The sequence below is a fragment of the Gambusia affinis genome, linkage group LG19 (genome assembly GCF_019740435.1).
Source record: "Gambusia affinis linkage group LG19, SWU_Gaff_1.0, whole genome shotgun sequence".
Lineage (NCBI taxonomy): Eukaryota > Metazoa > Chordata > Actinopteri > Cyprinodontiformes > Poeciliidae > Gambusia > Gambusia affinis.
The window spans coordinates 9,641,987-9,660,580 of record NC_057886.1 but is presented as its reverse complement, the minus strand read 5'-3'; the positions used below and the strand labels follow the sequence as shown (position 1 = coordinate 9,660,580).

The 18,594-nt window shown below is 38.7% G+C and overlaps 1 protein-coding gene across 2 annotated transcripts; it reads left to right on the top strand.

Annotated features, from left to right (window-relative positions):
• Positions 1–4: 4 nt before the first annotated feature.
• On the top strand, positions 5–17,853 carry slc17a7a (solute carrier family 17 member 7a). 2 transcript variants are annotated; one of them, XM_044100978.1, is made up of 13 exons: positions 5–220; positions 6,904–7,156; positions 8,032–8,150; positions 8,291–8,405; positions 8,484–8,571; positions 9,495–9,581; positions 9,993–10,135; positions 10,248–10,397; positions 11,755–11,887; positions 12,535–12,645; positions 14,463–14,590; positions 14,675–14,744; positions 14,818–17,853. In XM_044100978.1, exons 1-13 carry the CDS (start codon positions 159–161, stop codon positions 15,102–15,104), a joined length of 1,746 nt encoding a protein of 581 aa, XP_043956913.1. In that variant the 5' UTR covers positions 5–158; the 3' UTR covers positions 15,105–17,853. The 2 variants fall into 2 exon arrangements, with proteins under 2 accessions (XP_043956913.1, XP_043956914.1); XM_044100979.1 differs by lacking the exon at positions 5–220 and adding an exon at positions 3,756–3,873.
• Positions 17,854–18,594: the final 741 nt, after the last annotated feature.

The following is an 18,594-nucleotide window of genomic DNA, read 5'->3' as shown; positions in this document are numbered from 1 at the left end:
TTCACCTGTCGCAGTCCATCAGTGGTGCTGGTTCGGCTGGGGAGGGACGAGGGAGGGAGAGTGATAGACTGAGCGAAAGGGGAGAGCAGCGCGCGTTCAGGCGGGACAGCAGGGCGCGCAGGACATCAGCACACCGGCCGGGTCAAGGAGCTGCAAGGATGGAGATCCGACCGGACAGGTTCAAGGCGGTGGCGGGGAAAACCTTGGGGAAAATTCACAGGTACGCAATCTAAACATTATTGATATTTTCAGGCTGATATTCTGACTTTTTACGCATGTTTTCTGTTTGGACGCGCCATGCTCTGACCATTTCAGCTTTATTTTTCTGTTAGTTTGTTTGTTTTGTTTTGTTTTACAGTTTAGAAAGTTTTTAAATTGCATAGCTAAGAGGAAAAAGTGCAGTTTTGCTATTTTTTATGCCACAAAAGTGTAGTTTAGTGCACCGCTTTGTAGAGTGCAACGATTGGAAGTAAAAGTGGATAAAAATGGGTCACCTGATGGAGAGAAACAAATTTTTTTTGATGGGGGGTGAGATTTGGAATTGTCGTTTTTCTTCTTCTATTGTTTTTATTTCCATGTTTCTCGAAATGTATTATTTGTATGAGATGTGGCCCTCAAAGTGGGGCTTCAGATCAGAAGAAAGTCAGGTTACATAATAGCCTATGTTCGTGATACATTGGCCTCGCTGACATCTGTCTATGCTACTCTTACGTTTTTATATGTATGTATTTTTAGGATTAATTACCCAAATTCCTGTATTTTATTACATTAAAAACATAAATAATCGTCATACATCATCTGTCGTTTTTGGATTTTGATCCACAGTTAGGAAGGTTTGTAAAACGAGAAAGAGAGGCAGAAAAAAAGCTGAAGTACACTCTAAAAATTAAAAATACTTTTTAAAAAAATGTCTGAAATGCGAAGGTTTTGCAGTCTTTTTGTTTTACCATGACTGTAAAACAAAAGGACTGTACACTGTAAATGTACACTGTAAATACACATTCCTTTATACAAAGAGCCTTGATCACGTTTCAGAGTTCATTTATAACATAGGGGGGGAAGCAAATAATAAAATAGTTGCTGGCATTTTTTTTTTTTTTTTTTTTTTACATTTTAATGTCTAAGTAATGAAATGTTGCAACCAAGGAAAGAAAAAGTAAACTGGCTCTCAACAAGAGTATTTCTTCAAAGGTGATGTGAAATGCAAGACGTCATTTGCCACCTCTAAATGATGTATTCAAGTGTCTCTTCAGTTTATATAGAAACTGACCTTCATGTATTTTAAACTGTTTTACTTTAGATATTAAAATCAGAATACATATACTATAAAACTGTACATGTTTGCAGAAAGTCAGTGAAGTTGTGAAAATATGTTTGGGCGTTTCGTATGTCGGAAACTGGTTTGCAGACGATATTTCTGGGAGAAAAAGGAGAGATTAAAGACACTGATAGAACCTCATGCAATACCCAAAGCTTTAAGCTTCCGCTCTCTCAGGATTTGAGGTAGCAACCAAACGTACAAATCCCGTCCTGAAATAGCCTGTTTTTCAGTCCAGCTGTCGAGCCATGCAAATCCCTGAACTCTCCCCTCCCACTCGCTCCATCCCGGCTCTATGTCACTTCCTCCTGTCTCTTCCTCCTCCTCCTCATCACGCATCCATGGAACTACCAGCTGAGGGTCACCTGATCTAAAAAAAAAAAAAAATCAAATATCTCAGTATCAGATTGATTTTAGTGAACGTTTTTGTGACTTTTAGTGTCACACCAGCACAAGATTTCAAACAGATTTAATGTTTCAATTTAAAATTAGGAATCTGTGGGCAAACGAAGCAGCAAAATGTGTTCTGACACATGGCGTTCCTGGTGTTTGCAATCTCTCCTCTGCACAGACAAAACCGAGATCCCCCCTCTATGAAAGCAGCCAGAAGTCCATCTATTATTTAAACATTTTTTCACTCAGAATGCATCTCTTGTTTCTATATTAAACTGCAGTAGGTAAGCACAAACTTCAGCCACGTAAGGTCAAGTGCATTCCTTGTTTCCGCAGTAGCTAAACTCTCAAAAGAAGAAATAATCTACTTGCCTGGTACAAGGCAGACTACTTAAAAATATAATAATGCAGAATCACGGTGATCTAATGAAAATTGTGTTGAAATGTAACACAGTTCCTAATGAAACACTAAAAGATGGAAGCTGAACTCATCGAGGATTGCTTGAGAGCTTATGGTTCACTACATAACAGGCAATACAGAAAATAACAGGTAATCCATATTTAATCCACCTGACTTGGAGCACTGTTGAGATGAAATATTCAAACAACGGCGAGATGATTTCATTTACTCCTGTTTGGACATCAACAATTTTTTTATATTTTTTTGGAAGCAGTGCGTGTGACTGCACTCTTAATCATTTTGGTATAGTTAACTAGGTCAATCTGGCATGTGATGATGTGTGTGGAAGTGTTTAAATTAAAAGGTTTTTGTTTTTTTTTGCAAATGGCACATGCAACATAGATGAGCAGTTTGGAGAGTCAGCTGCAGCCACCCAGCATGCTCTCTTTCTTTTTCTTTTTTTTTTTTGGCTGCAGTGTTGTTATGCATGCATGAAGTCAGTCCAGCTCCACTGTATTGTTCTGCGTATCTTTCTGGTTGTGTTTCAACCACAGCGCCATGGCAACAATGGATAGTTTATTCAAGGTACCTTAAAAATGATAAGTGTATGAAGGTCACACGTGTGGACACTCAAACACTAGAGGTGTGTTTGCGTGCGTGTGTGTGTGTGTGTGGAGAGTGTGTAGGGGGGGGAAAGTTCTGTGACAGGATGGGGAGGAGAGTGTCTCCCTGGGTGACACTGTCCCACCGAGACCCAATCTGTTCACTTCAGGGAGAGTGAGCGGCTCACAAAGGAAGGGGGGGAAACACCACTTTCAGGATCACGAATAAAACACATTCCTTTGTCAGGTGTTTGGTGCAAGATCTCAAAATGTTGAAATCAGGAAATAACGGGGATCAATTTCTCAACATGAATGCAAACAGAAGATGACCGGAGCTTGTGCCGTTATATAATATTTTTCATCTCCCCTCGCTGGCTTTCACTCAGTCGCTGTCATCCTCATAAGAGAGGATTATGCAGAACACACTGTGAATTGGTGAATTTGATGCACAAAGACAAGACCGAGGTCACTGGGCGTTCCTGCCCTATCGCTGATATCAAATTATTGCAAATTTAAACGGCTCTGAACACGAACGTCAGCTTTAAACGCAGAAGTAAGCTACTGGTAAATATGGCACATTTTATATTGTAACTTAATATGGAGCAGTTAAAAGTGTAATTATTCATTTTAATCTATCTGCTCCTACAGGTGAAGGTCTGAAAATGTCCAATAATAATAATTTATGTGACTGACCTACACAATCTAATGTTCATTTTCTCCAACCTCTCTTCTGTCCTAAAAGAAGAGTAAAAATTACACTGATTTAAAACACACACTTCTGGACTCTGTTTAATGATTTCCACTGGGTGTCAATTCATGGTTTTAGAGTAAAGAAACCAGAAAAAAAAATTTATTGTTGCATGTAAAACTATTTAATAAGCATTCAAGTTTGTTATTAAAGCCTAATGATTAAATCAGTGTAAATACATCTTGGCGTATTAAGCTCAGTTCTGATTCCTGTGACCCATCATCAGATCGTGAGCCTCCGCCATGCCGATTCCTGCTCTAATTATGATGTTTCCGAGAGCCTGAGGTCACGGCGCTTCTGCCTGCTCATGCTCTCCTGCTCATTAATTGTTGCCAGCTGAGACCAGCCAGGTTCTTGCTACGCCACGCTGAGTGGAAGTTCAGCTGATGGAACCTCCAGCTCCATCGCGACGGTGAGCCTCAAATAAAGGCGACACGACCGTTCATGTTCACAAAGGTGCACGGGTGCAGAAATGTTCCACGCTGGCTAGCCTATCAGACCCTGATCTGCTTTGCTATGTTGGGACACTTTAGCGCTCACAGGGCAGAGACAGAGTGGCCTTTGGTGGGAGACACGTAATTAACATCCACTTTTCCTTTGGGCTGCCCTCGTTAGTCAGCAGCATATGCGTGAATGTCAAGCTGCAATCTGTTTTTTGACGCCTAATGAGGATCCTCCTGCAGCTTCCATGAACGCTGAACTAAAATTCAGCTTGAGCTCCACTCGGGGGGGAGGGGGGATCGAGTCAGCACATTTGTTTAGCACACAGAGGACGGCGGTGTGAGAGCAACCAACTGGCTCAACTTGAGATATGTAAACAACTTAGCAGCCTGACCTCAGATTGCAGGGGCTTAAATGATGCACCTATTTCTAAACAGCTTGAAATTAACTCTAAAAGAAAATAGTATGATCGATAGATTCATTCATTCTTTACTCACTCTTCAATCGTCCTTCTACTCTCCTTCATCCATCCATCCTTCTGTCCTTCCTGTCTTTGTGTGTGGGGGATTTTAGGCTCCGTACTTTCAGCTTGAAATATCTTCCTTGATTTCATGTTGAATTTTCTGCATTTAAACTTTGAAAGTTGGCTAAAAATGAGCAAAACATTTAAAAAACAAGCATGTTGATTTTCTCAGCATGCTTGATGGTTGTTTGTTTTTATTGTACTGTGACTTGCATGTTAATGCACATCCTGTGGCTGGTTCAAACTACTACTTATAAAGACAGACATCAAAATACCTCTTGATCTTCTACTGTCAGACAGGCAAAAACCTTTCAAATTTACTCGCCTTCCCATGTTTACTCCAACAAATATGTTGAATTAGAGACGGTTTGGAAACTTTTATCTTTACAGGATGTCAAAAGCAGATAAATCACGTTTCAGCATCTCCTCAAACATTTGTCGCGTCAAACGTAGAACACGCTGAAGCGTGTCCACCGCCTGCCTGTCCCTCCATATTCATTTCCGGAAGTAAATCATTTTTGTAATCCTAATCTGAATGTGGTGACAGATTAAAAGGGAGAGAGAAAGAGAGAGAGGCTGCAGCCTCACTAATCTTTTCTAGATTCTAAAACCATATTGCTTTGCAAGTATTTCTTTTTTTTCATTTTCGATTCTTTTTATCAAATGTAATGAGAGACTTTTAGTTGCATTTCTCACTCTATTGGAGTGGGTTTTCCTTGATTTTCTCAAAGTGTTCTGCACATATTTATTGATTTGAATGGATGAACAAATAGATTAGAGAGTCTGCTGTATAAAAAAAGAAAAGTAGAGGCGTAAAGGGGAATCTGCAAGCAGCAAAAGAAACATAAACACATCATAGTTGGAGCCAATTGTACATTCAAAGCCCCACAAGCCAGTGGACAGATAGGTTGTGGCAGATTATGGTGTAAAAAAGAAAAACATATGGAGTAAAATATTTATGCAACTCAAAAACATATAAATAATTGACCAGCGCCAGAGTCAGTCTTTTCCTCTGCTGGAGTTTGTGAAGAAGTTTTCCAGGAGTTTTGGCAGGTTGAAGAGGTTTTGTTTCTGCAGCCTCGGCACTATGGTTTCATTTTATTTTATTTTTTTTAAAACCCAACCAGGGTCCTCACGTCAGCTCCTATCCTTCTGGATATCATGACTGCTGGACTGGATGATTCTCCAGCTCAGTGACTAACTGGATTAGCACAACGCAAAGTGGAGGTCTGAGCGCGTGAAGTGAAACATGATGAAAGAAAACCTACTCTCACAATCACGTAGAAAACACAGAGGAAGCTGTGTTTGCTTTCAGGTGCATCAGAGGTCTGCTCGCTTTGTGCTCGTCTGTTAGAGGGGGGAGATCTCGAGCGAGGTTGTTATACACAGATGGCCACTCCTCTGACTTCTCTGTTTGACTCCTGTGGAAAAATGTGACTCTGGAACATGATAAAAATAATCCCATATACTCAAACAACAACACACACCACGAAGAGTTCATTCATCTTTAAAGATGAACAAAATATTTTTCTTTTCCTGACACAAAGACAGTAGATTGAAAAGAAAATGGATTAAAATATGTTTATATGATGGTTTGTAACTTAAAATATCTAATGACTTTTATGAGCAAAGCCTTTTAACAGATCTTTCCTTATCATATTTCTTGTCATACAAACTATTTTAAGTTGAAGAATTGCAGTCAAATGATCCTAATTTTACTAAAGATGCTCCAGAAGAACCTATTTTTTCTTAATCAACTCTGATCAATAACTGCCAGGTCAGACACTGAAAAAAATTATTTTTTTTTCTTTTTTTTTTACCTCTCCATTAAATGCATCAAATTTAGGATTAGGTAGTAAACCTTCATGCAATTGGCCAATTTACCAAAAGCAATCCTAGAGCGTATCCTCAACTAATCCAGTTTTAGAATGAATTAAAATAAAGAAATCCATATCAGAGTCAAGTATTCAGATGTCGAAGAAAATCAGTGCCACTGCTGGACAGGAGAAACTTGATTCTTTTTTTGGAAAATTCAGAAGTTTAGGTGGGTTAGTCTTGAAATTCAATTAAAAATCAGCTAGTGTTCGATTCAATATTAGTTTACATATAATGTCAGGTCACAGTACATACCATTTTAAGGCAGGGTTATAAAACATTTTAAAGAAAATATTTTTTGTTTGTTTGTTTGAAGTTTCTATGTTCAAACCTTTTTATTGAATCTATTTTTAACCAGGAGAAAACACTCAGTGAGATTACTATTCTCTTTTACTCACAGAGTCTGTGCTAAAACTGAAGCACAACTTTTATTAAGCGAGTCCAAAAAGCAGACTTAGATCTAATATAGAAACAAACAAAAAAATCCCAAAAAGGAGAAGAAACACGTTTTTAGTCAAGCCATCTACGAAAAACCACTACAGTTTTCTCACAGACCTTTTTTTAATATGAATATATATATATTTTTTTGTCTGCCCTCTTTAGGCTCATTGAGAAACGACAGGCCAATGGAGAAACCATCGAGTTATCGGCTGAAGGCCGCCCGGAGCTGGTGGAGGAGAAGGAGCTGCCCGTGGTGGACTGCACCTGCTTCGGCCTCCACAGGCGGTACATCATTGCCATCCTGTGCGGTCTGGGCTTCTGCATCTCCTTTGGTATTCGATGCAACCTGGGTGTTGCTATTGTTAGCATGGTCAATGACCATACGGTCTACAAAGGCAACAAGGCGGTGCTTGTGGTAAGTAGTGAGAAATAATTTGAAGGACGTATTTTGCAAAAATGCAACATGGAGGCTAATTTCTGAAGATTCCTAACATTACTTTCTGTCCTGTTCAAGCCAGCTTTGCAGTCTATGGTCTTGGTAAAGATAATTCCTTTTATTTAGGTTTAAAAATACAGGTTTGTTCAATTCATTTGACATTTATGTGGTTGTAGATAAACATATTTAGATTTTATGTCATAATTATGAAAGGTTGGCACCTTTTTGGTAAAATAAGTGCTATATGTAAAATCCATCTAATTCACAAATCAGAGTGGTTCTTTTTGCAGACCAGGATTAGGACACACCAGAGGTAGTCACTTTTGAGACAAGTGGATAAAAAGAGACGGAAAAGCAAAATTATCTACTTGAACAGCAAATCTTTTTACGTTAACCTTTACATTTATTATTGCTGTTACACCCAAAAATCCCCTTTGTGTTACAATAAAGGAAGAAACAAACCCTTTTTAATAGTTTAAATGAAAATTACTGAATGCACTAACAGGCAATAAAGAGCCATGTTTTTATCTTCTCAATACATTACAGATCACATTGCTGATATGGAATATATTACAATTCAATCAATGTTTTCTTTTTACTTTTTGTGAATCAGTAAAGAGGAAAATCCATTCAGCCGTCACCAGTGTCATTAACAATGTATTTTTATTTTTTTTTATTTTTTACAAGATCAATACAGAAAAAAGCACAAGGTTTTATTAATCAAGGTCAATCAGTGGTTCAGGTCAGTTTCAATAGCTTTTTTGATACCTCAAATGAGGGCCTCAGTGTAGTTCAATGAAAAGAAATGTGTTGGTTAGTTTTGCATCTAATAAGATATTTTTTCTTCCTTTCAGGCTGCACAGTTCACCTGGGACCCGGAGACGGTGGGGATGATCCACGGCTCCTTCTTCTGGGGCTACATAGTCACACAGATCCCGGGTGGCTTTATATGTCAAAAATTTGCAGCCAGCAGGTGAATATTCCCACTTCCAGCTGATCTGTGATCTGCACATGAACGTCTTCTGGTGCATTTTAAAAGTGTTTTCCGTTCTTCTTCTGATGCTGTTTTTGGTTTTGACTCATATAACCTTCATGTGTTTTGTGTGTTTTTAGGGTGTTCGGCTTTGCCATCGTGGCCACGTCCATCCTCAACATGCTGATCCCATCTGCAGCTCGCTGCCACTACAGCTGCGTCATTCTTGTGAGGATATGTCAAGGCCTTGTTGAGGTGCAGTATGTGTCTGTGTGCAGATCTTCACGCAGGACTTTATGCACAAGCATTTGCTGACTGTGCTTTGTCCTTCAGGGTGTATCGTACCCAGCCTGCCACGGGATCTGGGCCAAGTGGGCGCCTCCTCTTGAGAGAAGTCGATTAGCCACAACAGCCTTTTGTGGTAAAGTTTTGTGTGTGTGTGTGTGTGTGTTGGTGGCAAAATTTCATTTAGGTGCCTGGAGCTTGCTGGGACATCGGATGGTGCTGCAAAAGTTTTTTCTGAATTTTAAGAAGGCCTGTGAATAGGCCTGTCATGATAACAAAATTTGACTTCTGGAACAATTTATGATAAATTGTTCCAGGATTTATTGTGATAACAATAATATTGTTGTTTTGAGACCATTTTAAGTAATATAACAGTGATGGCAAAACACATTCTAGAAGATTAGTAAACTTAAAGTTTTAATGAACATTTGACACTGGAACTGAAATTTTAAATATTTCAATATTTAAAACATTTTGAATATATAAAAAAAATAAAACAGCAAATAAAAATTATTTTGAAGTCTCTGTAAACAAAATTGCTCTTCAAAAAAGGGCTAGTTGAGACCAAAGCACCAAAGTGAAGACTTTTATCATCCAGTTTTTGGAAAAAAGAGAGGAAAAAAAAAAGAAAAGTTAAATCCCGCCAATGAAAATTATTGAGTTTGTTTTCATTTATAATGCAATTAATTGATTTAGTGATTATTATGACAGGCCTACCTGTGAAGTTGATAACTATAAAATATTAGAAGAACATAGTGGCGTGTCAAACTCCAGTCCTGGATGGCCACTGTCCTGCAGTTTTTAGATGTGCCACAGGTACAAAACACTGGAATGAAATAACTTAATTACCTCCTTCTTGTGTGGATCAGTTCTCCAGAGCCGTGCTAACGACCTAATTATTCTATTCAAGTGTGGTGCAGCAGAGGCACATCTAAAAGTTGTAGGACAGCGGCCCTCAAGGACTGGAGTTTGACCTGCCAAAGAGGTATGCTGATATAATGAGAGAGAATGAATTTTTTTTTTATACGTGTTGTTTTCTTGTGTTTGTTTCTGTTTTAGGATCCTATGCTGGGGCAGTGGTGGCCATGCCTTTAGCTGGGATACTGGTGCAATACATCGGGTGGCCTTCTGTATTTTATGTCTATGGTTAGTATCCTTAAACACTGCCTTGTGCACATCTTTAAGAACAGAACTTTACAGCTTTTTTTCATTACAAACACTATTTGTAAAATATGTTTAGGTGATATTTTATTGGGGATTTTTAATGTGGCAAACAGAGAAAAGTGTGACTGTGACTTTAAAGGCAAACGATTCCGGCTTTCTTGTTGCTGTTTGCTCACTAATGTTTTCTAGCAAACGTCTGAGGCCTTCACAAATAGCTGGATTTAGACTTGAATTAAACAGCACAAAGCTGGTCTTTGAAGTGGTTAGTCATGGCACTGGGACATTGTTTTGGGTTATCGGAGTAAAAGTGGCTGAACATAAGTTATCTTTTCAGACTTTCACTTTTCTCTCTTTCTCTGCTGTTCCCGCTGTCTTCGTCTCGTCCTCTCCCAGGCAGTTTTGGGATATTCTGGTATTTATTCTGGATTCTTGTGTCGTATGAGAGCCCAGCAGTCCATCCCACTATCACTGCAGAGGAGAGAAAATACATTGAAGAGGCAATCGGAGAATCTGCAGCTTTTCTGGATCCCCTTCATGTATGCCGCTATGTGACACTCAGAGATTTTTATTCATACATTTACAAATTATAGAGGTTTAATGATTGATGGACGGTGAATTATTCTGCTCCCATTTTTCTTTTGATGGCAGAAATTTAAAACGCCATGGAGACATTTCTTCACCTCCATGCCAGTCTATGCCATCATTGTGGCCAATTTCTGCAGGAGCTGGACTTTCTACCTGCTGCTCATCAGCCAGCCTGCGTATTTTGAAGAAGTTTTTGGCTTCGAGATCAGCAAGGTGAGTCTCAGAACACTTTTTTGCAGATGGGAAATGTGGTTCTCTATACGAGAATTCAAAAAAACACGTCACTTGTGTGGTTGCACCCCAAAAAGATTTTCACATCCAGTCAGTGCACTGACCTGAAGCCTCCAAGTTGGATTATACACAGGGTCTAGTTTAAAAATCTTTGTGTGATTGTTGCCAGTTTTAGTTTTTATGACGTTTAAACAAGAAAATGAGAACCCTTTCTTTAATAACACTAATGATATATTGAACATTCTCCACATCTGAGGAAATAAAAACATCATTTAACTAAACTGTCTTCTTTTAGGTGTTCTTCTAGGTTTTCGTGTGGGTGTTTTTCTTAACAAGTTTTTTTTTTTTTTATTAATCTTTTTGTAGGAAGCGTTGTTCTTTGTAGTACAAAGTTAAAGTACATTGATGTTCCATTTATCAATAGCAAACACAGGAGAGATCAACTGGCATCATGCAAGCATTTATCTAACAGGGATGTCAATTATTTTATACAAAGGAACCGCTTGGTGATTTGCTACCAGGAATTACAAATGATTTAATAATTATGGGTTCTTTGTAAAATGTTTGCTTAGTTGGTGAATCCTGTTTTCCTCTCCTTGGCTTTACACTGAATTAATCTTCTTTGGGGTGGTGTCTTTTAGTGAGAATAGTGAAATTTTGAGAAAAACATCTAAACCACTCCCTCTTATACCACATGCCACAGCATAAAAGCATGTCATATCCAGAACTCCTACGTGTCGAATCCTCCCACCTTCTTCTTCACCTTTCACCCCATTCAAGCTTTTTTTTTTTTTTTTTTATCAGTTCCTAGGGCGGGTCCAGGCGTTGCCAGCTTACATGTAGAGTTGCCTTGAAATCAAGCTAAGATCATCTCTTACCTGTGTTTTTTCTTCTTTATTAGTTATGGTCTAAAATTATATTTTTGGTTTACTATCTTTTGAATGTTTTGAGGTTATCTTCACAGGGGTTCGCAGTGAATGGAGGGAGAACATTTAATCATTAATCACTCTTAAAGTAAATAGTAAATATTTATAATAGCTCTTTACCTTCAGTTGTGAAGGCCACATATCCACCAATGAACCAAGACATGTTCCTGTGATGTCTTTTACTAAAGTCTAAACTTCTGTCTTATCGGGACTCTAACAAACCTGCAAAAGTGTCCAAACAAAAAGCCGAGAATGAAGGCGTGGCAGTTTTATTTCAGCAGTAAAAACTATGGAGGTATTTTGGTGCCTTGTAACTGCGAAGTTAAATTCCTCTATACAAAACCTTCCTCCTCTGTCTTTTTTTTCTGGCTTGCTCTTATCCCCCACTGTTTCTACATATTTTTCCTCGTCAGGTGGGCATCGTGTCAGCTTTGCCCCATCTGGTGATGACAATCATCGTGCCTATCGGAGGCCAACTGGCCGACTACCTGAGAACTCACAACCTGATGACCACCACCAACGTCAGAAAGCTCATGAACTGTGGAGGTGAGAGAGCATCAGGCATGAAAGGACGATCTGTGGAGAAGCACAGGGAGGGTTGAACAGGAAACAGGAAAAAAAAAAATAGCTGAACTGAGAGTTTCATCAACGAAAGCCACAACTCTTCAGGTTGTTTTGATTTTATTTCAATTGGAACATTGTCAAATAAAAACTACATAGGATTTTAAAGTTGTAATATTATCCATATTTATAAAATGTGATTTCTTCTGAGTTCAGAAAAATTGCCAAAAGATATTATAAAAAAAAAAAAGAAAAAGAAACTCAAAATAAGTTAGAAATGTACAAAAACTGATAGCCTGTGATTAGGAAAAACACTTCCTGTCTTGTGTTGTGATCTTAATGTGCAACACTGTTAAATAAAATGAAAAATTAACAACATTCTAAACATAAGTGACTCACTTATCCACACCAGCTCCTCTTCTCAGCATCCATTAGAAGCCCTAAAAGTGCAGCACTATGCAGAATCATATTAATATTTCAGCACTACTTAAAGGTTATATCAACAGGTGCTAAAAAAAACACATCCGGCATTTCTGACATATTTATGAAGCACCGCTTGGTAATCAAGAGCAGCGCTACAGTAAGAAGGAGTTTGAAGGTTTGTTAACTGTGGATTTTTTTCCCTGTTTCAGGTTTCGGGATGGAGGCCACCCTCCTCCTGGTGGTCGGATTTTCTCACACTAAAGTTATTGCCATTACTTTCCTGGTCCTCGCTGTGGGGTTCAGCGGCTTTGCAATCTCAGGTAGGAAACATGTTTTTAGAGTCTCTACATTATAGTCATCTTATGTCACTTTATCAAATAATTCTGGAAAAGAATGTTTTAATACAGATTAGAATCCTAGAAGAAAACCTGACTGCAAAAAAATTTTAAGAGATTCACCTTCCAGCAGGACAACAACCCTAAACATGCAGCCAGAGCAACAGGGGGACGTTTTAAATAAAAACCTATTCATGTAGCCTATTAGGATTACCCAGATTAGGTTTATTCCTTGGCACAATTTTAAATTTGTTGAGAGATGCTTTTCATCCCAAACGCAAAGAATGTGCAAAAAAGCTTGCAGTGAAAATTGCACCAAATGCTTGTTTATTAAGTGCTGACTCAAGGCACTGAACAGAAACGTGGCACACTTTTCTAAACCCAAATTTGTGCTTGTAGCAAGACTAAATGTGAAACCACATCAGTGGGTATGAATGATTTGTAAAGTTTTTACCTGAAACGCCTCATCAGTTCACTAGAACTGAGGAAGTCTTTAAGTTGAGAGTTTGGAAATGAGCTAGTGGGCTAATATTACATGTTTACTTTTCTTTTTTAATGGCCTGTTGATTCAAAAAGGAGAACAAGTTAAATAAACAGCTTCCACTGGAACACAGTGAAGACTTGGAATTTAAAACATTAGACAAATCACTATAACAGCACTAAGAGCTGAATCATTTCTGATGTTAAGTGAGGAAAGTTAGAATTTACTCTTAAAAACAAACTCAAAAATCAAAGACAAAATAGATTTGACTTCATATCACTTCCAAGAGACACTGAGACTGAGATGTGGAGACGTGAATGTCCTCTTCTCTGAACTGGGAGTGGAAATCCTGACGCCACAGTGAAAAAAACTTATTAAAATCTATGGGACTCAAAAAGTGACCAAGTGCTTTTCTTTGAGGATTGAGTTGGGATTTTCTGCATCCAAATTATAACTCATAGCTATGATGAAAAAAATAATAATCTTAGTCATTAATAAAATAACAAGTTTGCTTGTGGAGAGCTGCAACTTTACTGGAATCCATGTAAAAAAAAAAAAAAAGAAAAGCTGCAGCTATAGAAGGAAGAGCAGAAGGTTGAAATCTGATGGAGCTCCTGTGAGACGCAGGCCAGCTCTCCTTCAGTTTGAGTTTCTCACTGAACAGACTCCAGCAGTCAATGTGAAGAATAATTTATTAATTATCTATGCCCTGAGTCTTCTAAGGCTTTGCAACTCAGCAAACAAATGTCAATAAGTATCAGTGTCTTATTAAGTTAGATCAGCCTGTTTCACACTCTATGTACCAGTTTCCTTTATTATGTCAGTATGATCGCTTGTTTATTTTTCTTGTATTTCCTTTTACTGCACAGAAACAAATTTCTTCTTCTTTTGCTTCCAAGTGACCAGATTTTCCTGTTATGTCTGATGAAACCTTTCAGATTTAGTTGATTCCCCATATTTTCAAATCAATGTCCGGTCAAAAGACCCAATGAAGAATAATTTTAAATTTCCCGGTGATTTAATTATTCCATGCAGACCTACAACGTTTCCAATGCCTTTGAAAAAGAAACAGGCATGTAGCATCACAAATCCTCTTCTGTGCTAACAGAAAGTATAAGATAAATTTCCATATATTCAGCCACACCTACCTGGAGGATTAGCACTTTATCACTGAATTAAAATACTCATATTAAAGGTTTGATTTTTCTAAAATCTGTCAGAAAATGTAAGTGCAAGAAAAAAAAAAACATGAATTTATTCTAAGGCTTTTAAAGCATCTTTTTAACCCCCAAAATGCTGCTGTTTATTTTTGCTTTTAAAGGGTTTAATGTTAATCATTTGGATATTGCCCCTCGATATGCCAGCATACTGATGGGAATTTCCAACGGAGTGGGAACGTTATCAGGAATGGTGTGTCCTCTCATAGTGGGGGCCATGACCAAACACAAGGTGACTGAATGAACTTCTTCCAAGCTATTCACAATGGTTTAGGTTGAATTTGAAACTAAGCTGGATCTTTTTTTATAACTTTAGACGCGGGAGGAATGGCAGTACGTCTTCCTCATAGCGTCCATCGTCCACTACGGAGGAGTGATTTTCTATGGTAGGTATGGTCCGCTCCGAGAAATTGTCTGTTGGTTTCACTTAGAAGCAACAGAACTTCCTCTCCCTTTCAGGGATCTTTGCATCTGGGGAGAAGCAGTCGTGGGCCGACATAGAGGACACGAGCGAGGAGAAATGCGGTATAATCAATGAGGACGAACTGGCCGACGAGACGGAGGAGCTCTACCGTGGAGGCGGCCAGTACGGCGCCATGGGTCAGCCGGTGGTTGGTTCAAATGGAGGAGGAGGCGGCGGTGGAGCGGGATGGGTAACAGACTGGGATAAGTCTGAGGAGTATGTGCAACCACCGGGAAACAACTCATACATGCATAGTGGAGGGAAGGAGAAGAAGCTGACATAGAAGACTGAAGAGATTCAACAAAAAATAAGTAAATGAAAAGATTGTTTATGTAGAAGGATTGTAAGGGAGCTGTTGAGGTACATTGAGGACATTTGAGGACATTTACAGCTGCACATGTCAAGAGTCTGGCTCCGCTATGTTGCAGGTGTGTGTGTGTGCGTGTGTGTGTATGTGGATGGGTGTTTGTGGGTGTGCAGCAGCCAATGCAGTGAACCTGCAGAAACACACAGTTTTCATTTACAAAATCTGGAATCTTCTCGCAGACTTTCTTCCTGATCCTGACTTCATGGTGAAGGGCCAGCAGTTTGGTTTCCAAGCCATTGCTGAGGAGTTTGTGTGTGAGAAAGAAAAAAAAGTGGTGGTCTTTTGTTGTTTTTACATTTTTACTTGTAAGCATTTTTGTTTTTCAATTTATGGCATAAAACAGTGTTTAAATTACAAAAAATACATTGTGAAATGGTGCAGCTTCATAATTTCAGAAGAAATAACAAACATGTCGGTGAAAAGGCGGTTCTGGGTGTTGGCTTGCATTAGTCTGTGCACATAAATATAATTAGATTTTTGAGGGAATATGTGTGTGTGTGTTGGTGTGTGTGTTAAAGTGTACCTGTTTTTGGCAGTGTCTCACCCAGGACAGAGTCAACTATAAGATAAACAGTTCAGGTCAGAGGTTTACATGCACCTTGTGATGCATTCAAACTATTCCTTTTTCCAGCACCAGCTCTGTCTGGAGAACATACACACCAGGTTCTCCAGACACGGTGTGTATACCGTCATCCAAACACTTCAGCTCTGGCTTCATCTCACCAGAGTAGGTTCACCAAGTATTAAACCGGCTTGCCCAGATCTTTCACTACCAATTTTTAAAAGTTTTAATTTCATATTGTTTGCATGGGGAAAAACTCTAGACGTTGTTTTCCAGATCTTGCTGAAGCTCTTTGTGAGTGATCCTTAGCTTTCTTCACATTGAAGCCACATTAACGCTGCCATAGACTGACAGAATGCCTAAGAAACAAAAGAAGCCGCTGCAATAATGATTGTTCATTTCTAGAATGTGATGTTTTTATGTTTAAGAAAACTGTATTAGTTGTCAAGCATGGTGGCAGAAGCATCATGTTGGGGGTCGGTTTTAGTGCCATTGGTATTTGTATATTGTCCAAAGAAAGCGGAATAATCAGAAAGGAAAACGTTCTTCAACTTCGCCACAAGCCAACATCCAGTTGGTTCAGTTTGGGAAACATTTACAAAGAGAACAGTGATCCCTCAAAAAACATTACAAATGCTTTTGGAATTTAAAACTTAGGCTGACATTAAGAGTAGCAGAGACTTTAATCCTATTTTTAAAATTGTGGACATTTTAAATTTAGATTTGTGCTTTTAACCAAACCAAAAATCAAACAGAATTATCCAATGACCTACAAACAGTGGGTGGTGTTTCTGCAAATTGCTAAGGGACATTTTAATTAAATTGTTTGTTACATAATGATTCCACAACTTCACATTCATATTTACACAGATGAGTGTTTATAAATGCCTGACCTGAACTGTACATAAAAGCAGAAGTTTACTGCTTCCTATCTGAGAAAAGTCAGTAAATAAAGTGTCGTGACTTCACTGCTCATTTAGCAGAACAATGGCTGCCGTAAACCCTGACCTCACACTTCAAGGGGTTAAGCCTTTCCTTCTGTCTCTGGAGCTCCTTTTCTTCTGGTCTCTGTTTGCCTTTTTATTTTTCTCTCTGTCCTTTCTAGCTTAATTTCAGTCGCGTGTCTGTCTGTCTGTCTGCGTGTGTGTGTGTGTGTGTCAAGGGGTCAGGTGTCGCGTGTGCATGTGTGGCAGCAAGTGTGCGGTTGTGTCAGATGCCGGTGCTGAAACATTGTGCGGTGATGAGCATGTTTTAATTTGCACAACTTCCCAGCCGTCTCTCTCTTTTTTTTTCCACTCGTAATGCACAACAACATACAGAGTGTTTATTTCATCCATGCACAGCAAAGTGCAAACACGCAGAAAGAATGGTGACACAGATTTTAATCATAAAAGAGAAACCCACTATTGCCAATAAGCAAGCATTTTCTGGCAAACATTGTCAGTGAATGTGTCAAATACAGCCAGTCAGATGTTTCTTTTTTGCACACCTTGTTATCGTGTCTGTCTCTGGTTATGACTGCTCAGGATTTTCTTGCAGATGAACTACTGAACTGCCTAACCTGCCGAGTGCACTGCATTGAATTCATGAAATAATGCATGCATGCTCAAATGCTCAAATACACACATAACTTCTGCTTTAATGTTAAGTAACAAATTTCAAATGAAAAAATGTATGAGTCCTCGGATCTTGTTTATCAACTACGAATGTTAAAGCGGATGTGAGGGCACAGCAATGTTGGTAGCCTCCGTTGACAAATCATTGTTTAAAAGGGTAAGCCAGATGTTGTTCTGAGTGTAACGTATTTAAGACATGAATGATTATTTCTTCAGTAACAATTTGTTTCCGTGTGTCGTATCAGTGTATCTTTAATGGATTTTCTTCTTTGTCAAACGTTTTGGCTGTTCAAATGTTCTCCTCTCCTCTCTCGATGAACTGTGTGGTTGCTGGGTGAGAATTGGTGTGCGACGAAGTAAAAAGAAGTATCATCATTTAAACTTGCAGAAATGTGGAAATATTTTATGTATAGAAAAAAAAATGTACATGTGAGGTGAACCTTGTGTAAAATAAAGATTGGAGCGACTTCAGATGGTTTCAACGAAATCGTGGTGTCGAGGGGATTGATTATTTTACACCAAAGGTCCTGCGACACTCTGACACACTGGATCACAGTGTTTTTACATGAGGACCACAATTGTATCTCTTTCTCTCCTGCTCTGCCTCTCTCTGTCTCTGTCAGGCCAGATGGATTCAGGATTATTGCTGTGATTTTAGGCAAAGATTAGATCGGAGAGCAGATGCACTCAGTGGGAAGCGTGAGGCAGAAACATGGACGTCAAAGACAAGGGAAGTGAGGAGGATGATGAGGCAGAGGGTGGGTGGGGCACACTGTGACTATGTGTGTAAACTACAGCGCAGCCGACTGAAGGACATAATGTATCCTTAAGCTAGGTGTGGGACCTACCAGAACACACATCCACTGTGGATTTGGGTCAAAGTCGGGGGGAATTTTTTTGTGTGTGATTCTTTCTTTTTTTTTTTTTAAGTACAATACTCTGTTTCTATATTACAAATTATGTTGATTTTCAAAATACTTTAATCTTTGACATTTTCTCCAGTGTTATTCATGTTTTATTTTTCTTTAAGCAGAAGTTTTAATCCCACTTACTCTAATGTGGTCATTATCTGATAGATTGCAGTTTCTTAATTAATCTCATGATTTAACCATTAAAAGTAATACTGAATAGCCAAACCTGAGGCTGGTCATTACTCTCCTCTATCCTGTTTCTTTATAACAAATATTTTTCTCTTTCTTTTTTTTTTTTAAATGTAATTCTTCATTAT